The 13,787-nt window shown below is 43.1% G+C and overlaps 1 protein-coding gene across 2 annotated transcripts in view; it reads left to right on the top strand.

Annotated features, from left to right (window-relative positions):
* Shroom4 (shroom family member 4) overlaps positions 1-13,787 on the top strand; it is a 101,932-nt gene that overhangs the window by 45,351 nt on the left and 42,794 nt on the right. The window contains exons 1-3 of one of the 2 annotated variants that reach the window (XM_028894039.2): positions 1,043-1,363; positions 6,351-6,485; positions 8,720-11,192. In XM_028894039.2, coding sequence (XP_028749872.1) covers positions 6,430-6,485; positions 8,720-11,192 — 2,529 coding nt within the window. In that variant the 5' untranslated portion in view covers positions 1,043-1,363; positions 6,351-6,429. Of the gene's footprint in view, positions 1-1,042; positions 1,364-6,350; positions 6,486-8,719; positions 11,193-13,787 lie in introns of those variants that run through there. The other variant, XM_028894037.2, reaches the window with a different exon arrangement.

Raw genomic sequence — 13,787 nt, 5'->3', positions numbered from 1 at the left:
CAATAGTGCTTTTATAAATCGATAAACTTCTGTGAGGTACAGAGGAATGCAAGAGGAAGGGACTAATTTCCCCTGAGAGGAAAGGCCCTAGCATACTTTTTGTCTTGAGGGAGCTTGCATAAGCCCTCATGGGGGCCATAAATTACCGGAATTGAAGCCAGAGGCCAAGGGAAATTGTAGTAGAGATCAAGTTAATTATGACGGGAAAGCCCTAGCTTGACATCCCTAAGAAAAATTAAATTCTGATACCTGGGCCTGGGCTTAGGGGTATAACATATTTGTGATAGAATGTTCTAGGTTCTGGGCAGCATACTGGTCAGTAAGGATATTAGTATGAACATTAGGCTTGGTTCTTCCGCCTCTACAATATGTTATGCCATAGGTACAAGGATCACTCGTGACAACTGAGTTCATGTTGATTTTTCACAGAAGGGATGGTTGCCAGAGTTGAGAGTAAATTAATGGCCGATCCAGGGATGCTCCCAAGGGCCACCATTCTAGCATTGCTCCTTTTCTGGCATTGGAGTGTTTGGTGTGAAATTAAGTTTTCTTTGGAAAGGAACAGATGCTCGGTTGCCTCTTGAAAGTAAAAGACTGGAATATTTGTAAACTTTTCTATCTCAGAAGGACCTTTACCTTGAAAAATGTCTAAGTCAGTGGTCCCCAGCTTTATAGTACCATTTCTCTGGACCTGGAGGCTGCTAAACCAGGCTGGGCTCTCCTTTCTTGGGGCCCTGAGGACCTGCGGAGATGGCTGGGTGGGGTCAACTCAGTCCAGGAAGTGCAGGAATTCTTTTAAGTGTATGCATCTGGGGTGTTTTTCTCTCTCACTTACGTGTATTTTTAAAAATTCTTTTTAGACACCCGCTTTATCTTTCCCAAACATCATTTCCTTGCTCCTTTCCTGAGTTCTAGCAGTGGCCAGGGGCCCAGCTTCCTTATTGGTCTCTGAGCTGTGGATGGGATGGGCCAGGGCACTGAGGAGGTAGGAGTCAGGAACGGGGTGGGGGTGGGTGTAGGGAGTGTTGCTGCTGGAACTGCCTTTCCTCCTTCTCTTTGCCACTAGGGCGCTGGCTGGTTCCTGGAGTAGCGTCTTAACTCTTATCCAGCCCTTGACACTGGCTGACACTCCCTAAGGCTGTGGCCACAGAAAAACCCAAGCAGGCTGATAGCTGTGGCCTGCCATCCACATGAACTGCTTGGATGACACTTAGGATCTTGGGCTGCTGGCCTCACACCCAGGGAGGTCTTAAGTGGAGGGCTGATCGTCCCCAGCTAAAAGAAGACACTGCAGTAGTTGATGTTGAGACTGTGAACTAGCTGGATACTCCAATCTCTCCTAAGACACCTCTCCTCTCCCATGGTAGGTACAGCCACAGTTTCCAACTTTTTCCTCCTCCTGCTGTCTTTCTTTGGTGTCTTGGTTTTGTTTTGTTCCTAAGACAGGCGTTTGATGATAATGAGTTATAGAATATGTTCAGTCATAGTGCCTACCCTAACTTTAGGGAAAAGGATGAGAGTTCTAGTCATCCCTGTATTGGAGAGGGGCTGTATAATTGATGCCTTGGCTTGTCTTATACTACTTACCTCCCATCCTCCCCCTTCTCCACTGAAGGGGATAGTTTTAAATCTAGAACCACCGAGACTTCCTTTTTCTTACTGTTTCTTGAGGTATGGTTATGTCAAGTCTTAGGTATATAAACTTTATGAGACAGAACCCTTGGGGCAGAAGGTGTCACATGGTATTCTAGAAAAAGTTGGAAGACCTGTTTCATTTTTTCCTTCAAATTTTTTACTCATATGCGAGTGTTTGTGTACCAAGGCATGCTTGCGGCAGTCAGAAGGCAACTTTGTGTCTTTGGCTCTCCCCTTCTACCTTTATGTAGGTTCTGGAGATTGAACTTAGGTTATCTGGCTTGTGTGACAAATGCTATACTTACTGAACCACCTTGCTAGTCCCAGATCTGAGTTTTGATCCTAGTTCTAACCATAGATCTGCTTGCTAGCTAATGTGTTCCTGGCAAATAATTTCAGCTTTCTGTACCCCTCTTTCTTCATTGATGAAGTGGGGCCAATAATAGTTCTTACACATGACAGTGAATTGATGATTAAACCAGCCAATACGTATGAGGTACTTCGTACCTGACATAGCTTCAGTGTTCAGTAGAGGCTCCTGTTGTATTTTTTTTTTGTAAGTTTATAAGATGTCTGTATCAAGCACTATGCTAATCAATTCCACACATGGAACTGCATCATTTATACCAGACCATAGCTCATGAGAAATAGATGGTCATCATCCCATTTTACTTATAAAGAATATATAAATATACAACTCAAGTTCCGATGGTATATTAGAGTACTTGTCTAGCATACAAGCCCAGTCCCCTTGCCCCAAGTAAAAATCTATACCTCAAAAAATGCCTTGGGCAAGTATACACAACTAGGGGTTGAATACAAGTGTGGGCTGAGTCTAGGGCAGTTCACAAATGATAATAGACCAGGCACTGGGCTTATAGGGTGTTTCTTCTCTTTCTTAAACTAAGAATAATGGGACTCAGTCTGGCTCCCGTTCTCTCTGCTGAGATTTCCTTCCTCCCAGTCTTTCTTTCTTTTTTTTTCTAGTGTCTCCAGAGCCCATCCTCCCTTCCTCTATCTCCTCTTGGATTATTTTCTGGAGAAACTTTCGAGACCAAGGGGTCTTTATCAGTTGCTGTTTGAAGTGTGGCAGCGGAGCAGTGCCGCAAAACCTTGACAGAAGTTTCTCAGGCACACTTGGTTGGAAGTGCCCTGAGCCATCTAAAAGGACAAGTTGAGCTAATAGCCCATATTGTACTCCATGGTATTTACTGACCACTTGGTAAAGCACTGGACTATTTACAGGATGCTATGAGACAACTTCTCATACCCACAATAGCATAGGCAGGGGAGAATGCTGCTTCTAATTCCCATAATAACCTAGCCAGATGAGAAGCACTTTTCCGTTTCTCAAGAAAACAGTAGCTCAAATGGCTTGACTCTTAGAGTCAGACATGTAAAATGCTAGAGTTTTTCTTCTCATAGCTTACTGGCTTAATATAATTAGTAGGACAAAGCTAATATGCACGAAATGCTGATAAGCAATACAAAATAGCATATTATGATGGGCTAAATTATGAGGGCTACATTACTTAAGACAGGCTCCCTGGAGGATATGACTCTAGCAGTACATATTTATTTACTTTAATTTGTACAATATTTAGAGCCTCATGTCCACAAAGATGCGCAAGTTAATGACCATTGAGAATATCTCCTTTTTACTGCTATGGAAATGATAGTTCTGAGAAGTTGTCACTTGTTGACAGCAACAAAAGCTAGTAAGTGAGAGAGTTGGGATTCAAATCAAAGCAGTCCAATCACTGGGATAAATTATACTAGAAAATGAACAACAGTAAAGCAGAGTTGGAAAAGAACAGAGCTAGCTACAGAGTGTGGTTCGAGCAGGGAGATCAAGATATGGTGTGATGCAGCTTATAAAGACTTTGAAAGTCCGATCCAGTTCATATTTGAAGCAGGACAGAGTAAGAAATGGAGATTTAGTGGTAGAGAATGCCACTCCTATTCTGTTCTTATTTAACCTGGTAGTATCTAAAAGCCATGGATGGAAATAGAACAAGAATATACTCTTTGGCAAGTGGACATAATACTTTAGACACACTGTTGAGGGCATGGACTAGAATTGAAAGGTAGTAGCAGTGGATTCTAGAAGGAGAATTGTGACTCTATAAAGGTAACAAAATGGAGGAGAGAGGGAGGAAAGTAAGGGAAGGAGGGTAGATAGATGGAGGGGGCAAACAAGCCAATGATACCTCATAAAAGAATAGTTAAAAGAACAAATAGTAGGTTACATAATTGGGAAGATCAATGCTTACTAGTTTGCATTTTGGACTCAGAAGAAGCTCAGAAATCCTGGATATGGAAAGAAGGACCCAAAATAGCATAGGTTTCCTCTTTCATACTACAGTCTCAGTACTTAGAAACATCAGACATAATAGATTTATACAGACCTAATAGTACACATTCCTCCAACTGGGAAATGCTTGGTAAGTCCTTTTTAACCACATGACTACTGGGTGAGAGTAGCAGCAGAGGTCTCCCAAAACCACAGCTTTGGGTGTGATATTTCCAGCCAAACACAGGGCAAGTGCTTTCTGGGTCCTTCAGCCTTCTTGCTGTGTACTCAGTGTTCCATCACAGAACAATGTGATGATAAGGATGGGGCCTCGCCACAAATTATAGCCACTACTGCTGATCTATAGCCCTGATGTTTGACAAGTAACTTTCTCTGCCCTTCTTTCTATATCTTTCATTGTCTGTGTCTGGCCTATTGTCACTCAGTCTTATGCCTCCAGCAAAGCCTGCTCCTCAGGACTACCTTTTTAGGCTTTGACCTTGTGCTGTCTGAATCTTCAGAATTTTTGCATTTCCAGAGAGGCTACAATCCTCCCTCTTGACTCTGCATGCTATTGCTCATGGGAGGAAGAGAATTTATTTATCCCACTGGATATCAAGCTTTCTGACAACAGGAGTTTCTGTACCATCAGTGCCCAATATGGGCATATGAATAAATGAGTAAATAATCTATCATCTAAACATCTCTTCACTATCTACTTAATTAGTGTTTGTTTGTCCCACGGTGTCATTCATCTGTCTAGCATCCACTGTATATTTCTATAAGCTTTCTCACAGTGTCTTCCCTTCTGACATTTGTTTCTGTCTGTCATCACTTCCTGTCTGTTGCATCTGCCTGGCCCTTCTGTGCCCTCTCCCGATATTCTTCCCCCTGCTCTCTCATCTATATGTCTTCCTTCTCCTGATTCTATTCACCCTAATCAGTCATCTCTTTATCTCCTAGTTCTACCACGTCCTGGGTTATCTCTCTGATATGTAGGGTGGCATCTGATCATGTGAAGTGTGCCAGTTGACATGGATGGTCTTGTATAAGAAAGCCAATGTAAGAGTTGCAGTTGTAGGCTTTAGCCCCAGACAGACCCTCTGGTTCTATTGGAGGCCTTCACCTCAGACCTATTTCCAGTCATTTGCCCCTGGTATGCTAAACAGCCAATCTCTTCTGTCACCCTAGCCTGTCACCACTTTGTTCTTTTTCTCCTCACAAGAGTTTGGAATCTTTGCCATGACTTTGCCTGCAGGTTCAAGTATCACACTTATGTGTGCCTGTGTCCATCTTAACCTTCAGTCTTTAGGGCCATTTTATGATACTTTATTTCAATTAGTTCTGTCTCTTTCATGAATCAGCACGCTCTCAGGGGTATACACTATATTTGACTCCATAACTACATGTATTTTAGAAGGCATATAGTAAACATACAATAAATACTTATAGAATTAGAATTAATGAAAATTTGACTGGCTCAAGCATCTCAACCACTTACCTCCTTTTGTAGAGAAAAATGGGAAGATTGGTCATATTAATATTTTCCCCTCAAAGACAAGTGCAGGTAGGCTTGCTATTCATTGGTCAGCAGCTCTTATGTAGTTCACAAATAATATTGAGCATCTACTGTGTGTTTACCCGTTAACAGGAGAGTTTCTCTCCAGGTCCTGCCAAGCCCCTGCAGTCCCACAGCCCACTTATAAAATAATCACTCAGATGCTTATATTACTTATAAACTGTATGGCCTAATGGCTCAGGCTTCTTGCTATCTGTTCTTATATCTTAAATTAACCCATTTCTATTAATCTATTAATAAGTTGCCACATGGCTCATGGCTTACCAGTATTTTAACATCTGCTTCTTATCGTGGCAGCTGGCAGCATCTCTCTGCCTCAGCCTTCCACTTCCCAGAATTCTCCTCTCTCTTTGTCCCACCTATACTTTCTGTCTGGCTACTGGCCAACAGCATTTTATCAATCAATCATAGCAACATTTACCATTAATGTACATACTTGAATATGTTTTTGTTTGTTTGCTTTGTTTTTTCAAAACAGAGTTTCTCTATGTAACAGTCATGGCTGTCTTGGAACTCACTCTATAGACCAGGCTGGCCTCAAACTCAGAGATCTGCCTGGCTCTGCCTCCCAAGTACTGGGATTAAAGGCACATACCACCATCGCCCAGTGATACTTGGATATGCTTATGAACTAAACATTTCTATTGAAGCTGGCATTTTATGTCTTCAGGAATCATCCATTGGATGAAGGAAATTTGAGTAGGGGAACTAAGGAGAACACTTAGATGTCTACATGAACTCCTTGGAAGATAATCTAGCTCATTGAATGGAAGGAGGGGGTAGGGACGGAAGTCACTTGGGAAGTGATTTCAGCACTGACTTCCTGGCTCTTTCTTGCTGTAGGAGAAACATCCCTGTCAGTAGACCGCACTCATGGCATGTGGCCAAGCTATTGGAGGGGTGCCCTGAAGCGGCCACCAACATGCATTTCCCTTCTGAAGCTTTCAGCTTGTCTTGGCATTCTGGTTGCAACACAAGGTAAGTCTGGAGGATGGACAGCCTCAAGGTAGGCTGGAGGTTGGATAGCCTGATCACTCTCCTCCTCTCATCATCTGCTGGATGTTTTAGAGCTGAAATGGTATAACAGAAAAATAGCATGGCTATCTAGAGTCCCTGGGCTCTTATCTAATTATATGACTAACAGGCCAGCACCATGACTTTGAGTCTGCATCTTTATTTCTTGATAGTGTTTCCTTGAGATGCCTCTTTTGAATCACAAAAATAACCACTCTGCCCTGATTCTCATCCTATTTCACTAGTATTCTTTCTCAGATTCTTTTCTTGATTCCTGTGGGAGGTGGTCTTCTCTATCTGTAGTCACTCACTCGGAATCTCCTCTAGCGTCCATTGGTTCTATCGCAGAGCAGAAATCTCCAAAGCAGGGACCTCCCCAAGTCACAGGGTCTAGCTCAATGCAAGGAGCTTGGTATTGTCCATTTTTATTGAAATAACTATTCAAGCAACAAACCATTTGTTGTTCGGTTTTATTTTTTCTTTCTCCACAGTCAGAAAGCTAGCCAAAGTGTAGTCCTCGGCTATATTGTCCCTTCAATAATCAGATCCCCACTCTAAGAGTGGACTTTTGGATTTTTGTTGTGGGGCTCAAGGAGGCTAAGGGGTGACTTTTCCCTAATTTGTTTTTGTTTTTGTTTTGGTATTGGAAGCCAGGGACTCATGGCAGAGGCAGTTTTGTTCTAGAAGAATACACAGAAATATGTTCTAGATCTGGCTCGTGTGTGTGTGTGTGTGTGTGTGTGTGTGTGTGTGTGTGTGTGTGTGTTCTAGCAGAAAGGTGAATAGCAGATTCCCTTGTCAACAAGAAATGAATGTATTACTAGCTCAAAACCAAGTGGGCATGCAATGAGCAAGAATAAGGGGAGACTGCTCTGGAGGTTTCATGAGCTGTTGTTACAGCTCAGCTGTGGCTTGCTTTCTGAGCTGTGGCCTTTCTGAGAGCAACCTGCAGCCTCTGAGATTCTAGTCAAAGAGAGTTAATGGCATGCATTTCTTGGCTCAGTCTGGCTATGTGTTTGGGAAATGGTACTTAACATTCAAAATTCCGTCTCAGCCTTGGTCTTCCTGGAGTGCTTTTGCTATTGGTAGATAAGGGAAGTATGGGTGAGCAAAGCCCACTCATAGATCATTCCTAGCAGTAGAAAGGACATTGATAACAATGACAACTGAGAGCAGCTACTGCCGTGTAGTAAGCCCTTGGTAGATGCCTGGGCTCTGACAAGGGCTCTTTGTGTCTTATCTGATTTCATCTACACAGCAACACTAGCAGAGGGTTTACTATTTTTTTTCTCAATTGAAAGTGTTATCAGAGAGGAGCTAAGACTTTAGATTGAGAAAGTCCTAGGTTCCAATTGCAGTTCAACTTCATCAGCTTGCCAAAATAGTCAGTTTGCTTTACTTCATGAGTTATAAAATGAAGAAAATCATCTTACTTGGGCTTCAAATGGAAGACTGTAAACGGCCTCAGTAAATAATCAAAATTTGTCTTATCAAGAAAAATAGTAGGTTCTGAGGATGTAGCCCAATTAACAGAGCCCTTCCCTAGCATGTTCCAAGCCCTCCGTCCTACCACCAGCACTACAAATAAAGTGATATGGAATTTCCAGAATAAAAGAACATTTAAACTCCCTGACTGTGCCACTGGTTAGAGTTTGTAAAAATTGTCTTCTCAAAGTCACTTCCCTCTGTGGAACTTGTTTCATTGACACTAGTGGCTTTCAAAAGTGTGATGAGGCCCAGTGGCCTGTTATAACAAGCCCACCATGTGATTGGGATGCACACTCAGGGTTAAGAATCCCTGGTTTATGAAATGGTCTGGCTGAAGTCAAATCAGTCCCATAGGTCTCCTCTCTGATGTTAATGTTTCCCACTGTCTCTCCTGGTAGAGAACCATACACTAACCCAACAATGACTACTCAGAAGCAACTTCAGACTCACTGTTAGCAGTGACGTAGTGCGTGGTCCCCATGGCACTCCCCATTCTTTGGGGGTGTTTGCTCATCGTTCCTCTGTATGAAATCCTGTCTCTCTTTTGTCATGTTTCTGTGGCATCCCTGCATCAGTCTTCTTTCCCTGTCCTCTCCCTTTGCCTCATTCTCCCTTTCCTCCCTTTCGTTTGTAACATGGGTGGCTCTGGCCAAAGCAGGAACAGTGCCAGATTGCTTAGCTAACTTACGCATGTCCCTTGTGTTTTACAGTGACGTGTGTGTGCAGTGGTGTCCCCTCTCCCGGCACTGCAGCACTGAGAGAAGCAGCTCGATTGGCAGCATGGAGAGCCTGGAACAGCCAGGCCAAGCTACCTACGAGGGCCACCTCTTACCTATTGACCAGAACATGTACCCCAGCCAGCGTGACTCAGCCTACAGCTCCTTCTCAGCTAGCTCAAATGCCTCGGACTGTGCCCTTTCCCTTAGACCAGAGGAACCACCCTCCACAGACTGTGTCATGCCAGGCCCAGGGCCAACTAAAGCCACTGATGGCCGACCTAATGTATCCGAGACCTCAGGAAGTAGCCACAGTACCAGTGGGGGCCATGTGACCTCCACTTCCCAGGAATCGTCCTGCCCAGAGGAGAGCCAGCACTCAGGACCTGCCAAGACGGTTCAAGGTCCGCCAGAGCCTCCAGTGAGGCGGGACAGCCTTCAGGCCTCCAGAGCCCAAATCCTCACTGGAGAGCAGCGCCGTGCATCTGAACCTGTGGACTCCTTGCAACAGAAGGAGAAACAAGGCTTAGAGACAGTGCTGCCTACCAGGAACCCTAACCAGTTCTGCTGCATTAGTGGGCAAGACCAAGTGACAGGTGAGGGCCACCAGAACTGTGAGCTCAGCCAGCCTTCTGAATCCAGTCAGGAGGACTCTGAGCATCTACTGAGAGATGGCTCCTCCAAAGCTCTTGATTCCCCAAAAACCTATGACAAGGGTTCCAGCAGAGAGTCCAGCCTGCTCAAGGAGGCACCAGCAGGTTTGGCTAGCACTGTGCCCTTTGGTGCCATTCCACACCTCCAAGGCACCACAGAGCATCGCCATAGTGCTCCTGAACAGCTCTTGGCGTCCCACCTGCAGCAGGTGCGCCTTGATTCCAGAGGCAGCAAGGGGACGGAGTTGCCAGCTGGGCAGGATGGGCACCAGTGGACTGTGTCCCCTTTGCATAACAACCCTAAGGGTAAGAAAAGTCCCATGGGAGACACTCAGGAGCAGCCTGGCAAAGAAAGGAAGACCAGGCCCATAGATGAAAAGCTGATGGGTTCAGTACACCAGAGCCAAAGTGGTGCTCTACTTGGAGAGGTTGATGGACACCCACCAGAACGAACTTACTCAGACCCAAACAGAGCAAACAGAACAGGCAGTGACTTGGCTAGCCAGCAGCCCTCTGCCGCTTGCTCCTCTATTCAACAAGCCAGAGAGTTCTTTTCAACTTCTAAAGTTACTGGTCACATGGAAGCAACTGAAGAAGGTGACAGTGAGCCCAAAGAATGTGGCCAATTGGGTGGTAGAAGAAGTGGGGGCCCCCGGGGCCGCTCCATCCAAAACCGGCGGAAGAGTGAGAGGTTTGCTACCAATCTTCGTAATGAAATTCAAAGGAGGAAAGCCCAGCTCCAGAAAAGTAAGGGACCATTGTCACAATTGTGTGACACGAAGGAGCCAGTGCAAGAGACACAAGAGTCTCCAGAAAGCCCTCCACCTTCTGCTTCTAACTCTGCTCTTCCGTCTTCATACAAAAAAGTCCCTAGCCCGGGAGAGAAGCCCTTCAACAAAAGCATGATTCTCAGGGCTAGGTCTTCAGAATGCCTCAGCCAAGCCTCTGAGAGCTCCAAAGCTAGGGTAGGCTTAGAGGGAAGGATAAGCCCCGGCCAGAGGTCTGGCCAGTCTTCTTTGGGCCTGAACACCTGGTGGAAGGCATCCGATTCATCCTCTTTAGACACTGACAAAGCAAATGCTCCCCAGGGGGTCTGTGGAGGTCAGTGGAGATGGTCGCCTGAATATAGGCCACAGCCACTATCCACAGAAGGTCCTTCCAGCCCAGATGACAACAAGGAATTGAAGACACCTGCTGCTCAAGCTGGGGAGGAAGCCATCCTCTTGCCATTTGAAGACAGACGAAAGTTCTTTGAAGAGAGCAGTAAATCTTTGTCTACATCTCATTTGCCAGGCTTAACCACTCATAGCAATAAGACTTTTACCCAAAGACTTAAACCTATAGACCAGAACTTCCAGTCAGTGAGCTATAGAGAATTGAGATGCCATCCCCTGGACCAATCATATCATTCCACAGAGCAGCCATACCATGCTGCAGACCAGTCATATCATTCCATGTCACCACTTCAGTCAGAAACGCCCACTTACCCAGAATGCTTTGCTAACAAAGGCCTAGAAAATTCCCTGTGCTGTAAGCCACTGCACTGTGGGGATTTTGATTACCACAGGACCTGTTCCTATTCTTGCAATGTTCAGGGAACTGTAATGCATGATCCTTGCATTTATTGTTCTGGAGAAATCTGCCCTGCATTGCTAAAGAGAAATTTGTTGCCAAACTGCCTCAACTGCAGATGCCACCACCACCAATGCATTCGGTGTACAGCCTGCTATCATAATCCTCAGCATAGTGCCCTTGAGGACAGCAGCCTGGCACCCAGCAATGCTTGGAAATCCAGGAAGGCAGCAGCAATACAGGTGAGGACTTGGTTTGTGGGTGAGTGAAATTCATCATTCGAAAGGATAATTCCAATTCATTACAATGATGCAGCCCCTTCTCTACACTCAGCCATCAGAATTGCCATATACCTGTGCAGCTGTAGAGGTTGGGGAAAGTAATTTTTGCTCCTTAAAATGAACAGAACTGGAATTTGTTCTAACTTTAAAATTAGTATCTGAGTGACCTTAAGCAAACCATGAACCAATTATAATTTCAAGTTATATAATTTTTAAAGGGAAAATATATTCACTTATAAAACAGCTAGCACTAATAAAAATTCAAAGATAGGCTCCACATAAAAGCTAGAACATGTACCACTTGTCTTCTTGAGTCTGACTTACTTTGCTTGATGTAATATTTTTTTTAGTTCTGCCCATTTTTCTGCAAATGTCATGATTTATTCTTGTCTTTATGACTAAACAAAATTATATTATGTATAGTTTCCAAAGAGCTCTAAGTCTTAACCACAGATATACTTGCACACCCATGGTTATCACTATAGTACTTACATCAGTTAAGGAATAGAACCAGCCTAGATGTCCATCAACAGGTGAATGGATAACATGGCTCTTCTGTTGGAAAGAAGGTGGAAAACAGTGTTTGCCAGTATGTATTCGCACAGAAGTTGAAGGGAACATGGCGTGGAAGTACATTAAGTAGCTTGCTATGGATTAGATTTACATGAGTGTATTCATCAACAATCAACAAATGTACTTTAATATTTATACATGTCATAGGAAACACATTTTGCCTAAAATAGTATAAGCAAATGATAAACTTTAACATGCATACTGAAGTATTCTTGCAGTATATTCATGTATACAAATTATTTTACCTTTCCCACATATGCATCTTACACATATCTTGGTTTACATATGCCTAAGATTCCAATAGGCTTTGAAGCTACAGAAAACAATATTGTTTTCTGAATATTAAGTTAAAATACTTTGTTACTTGTACATATAAATACAGTTGAATTTTGTATATTGGCTTCATATCCTATAGCCTTGCTGAACTCACTGATGAATTCTAGTACCTATTAGGTAGGTTATAGAAAATATTGCACATAGGAGGTCCCATCATCTGGGAATAGAAGGAATTTTGTATGTTTTTTTCATGTTCTGCATGCTCTTTCCTGGGGAAGCGAGCCTAACTGCTTTTCCTAGGCTCTGCAGTACAGTGTTCCGAAGGAATGCTGAGACCAGCACTGTTGCTCTGTTTTCACTGCTTCCCTGTGAAGTCTGGTGGCTACAGTCTTGTAGTAATTATTGTTCTGTACTTGGCCTTCAGCTGGTTGAGAAATGCCCTTTTAGTCTTAGCTTCACAGGAGCTCTTTTTAAAAAAAAAAAATTAAAAATGGATTTTGGGTTCTTTCAAATGTTTTCCTATTTCTATCAAGATGCCTACACTTTTAATTTTTGTTTAAATTTATAATGGGTTATAATGATTGGATTTTAAAATAAGTATCCACCTAGCATTTCCATGATAAACCCCACTTGGTCATAATGTAGTAACATTTTTTTTACGCTGCTAGATCTGATTTATTAGCATTTTGTTAAGGCCCTTTGAACCTACATTTTTTGCAGATTTTAGCCTGTATTATAAAATCTTTGTTTTTTAAACTTGGTAATGCTAGCTAAATGAGGTGGGAAGAAGTTCCCACTCTTCTATTCTCAGGAAGAATTTGTACAACAGTGTTGTTATTTCTTCTTTAAACATGTGATAAAATTTATCACTGAAGTAATTTGGGCCTGAATTGTCCTTGTGAGAATGTTTGAACCTGCACATTAATTTCCCTAATAGAAACAGAGTTATTGAGATTATCTGTTTCTTCTTGAGTGAGCTTTGGTAGCTTGTGGCTTTTAAGGAATTACTCTACGTTATCTAAGTGTTTACATTTATGCAGATAAAATTGTTGGGACCTACTTTAAAGGGCATCTGAGAATTTAAGATGTACTGGTTGACGAATAGAGGAGTAAACAGGTACATGATAAGGTGAATACAGCAAAAATGTTAATTGTAGCATCTAGATAGGATACATGGGTGTTCACTGTAAACTGCTTTCCTCTTTTTGATATGTTTGAAAATATTCCCAATGTTGAAAAAAGAGAAAAGGAAATATAGATAATGCCTGAAAGGCATTGAAGCTGAAACTAGACTAACTGGGTTTAAATTCCTTCCCCAGAATTTAGAGTGCCTAATCTTGCCCATCTAAAAAATGAAGGCAATAACAGCACTGCTTCATAAGTTGGATTAGATGGCGAGCATGTGCAAGGCCTTTAGAACAGTGACTGCCAGACAGTAATCATCTTATAAGTAAGCTATTTTAAGATGAAGGGAAATTTGGCTTAGCTTGAGAATCTTAGCTGAAAGAAGTACTCATAAGCAAGTAATAGGGAAAGGGGGTTGAAGGTGAGTGGAAAGAGGGGAGAGGATGACAACAGGGGTGTCATCTCAGGACCAGCACCTCCGCAAGTGAAGGAAGTTCAATTGACAGATAGCAGCAGCTGCCTGTAGCAATATAGGCAAGCTGTGCCTATGTCATACCTCTCCTTTTATACTTGGAGGAGGGA

The sequence above is a fragment of the Peromyscus leucopus genome, chromosome X, assembly GCF_004664715.2.
Source record: "Peromyscus leucopus breed LL Stock chromosome X, UCI_PerLeu_2.1, whole genome shotgun sequence".
Lineage (NCBI taxonomy): Eukaryota > Metazoa > Chordata > Mammalia > Rodentia > Cricetidae > Peromyscus > Peromyscus leucopus.
Note: the sequence above shows the minus strand (reverse complement) of the source record. Positions and strands in the feature narration are given on the sequence as shown.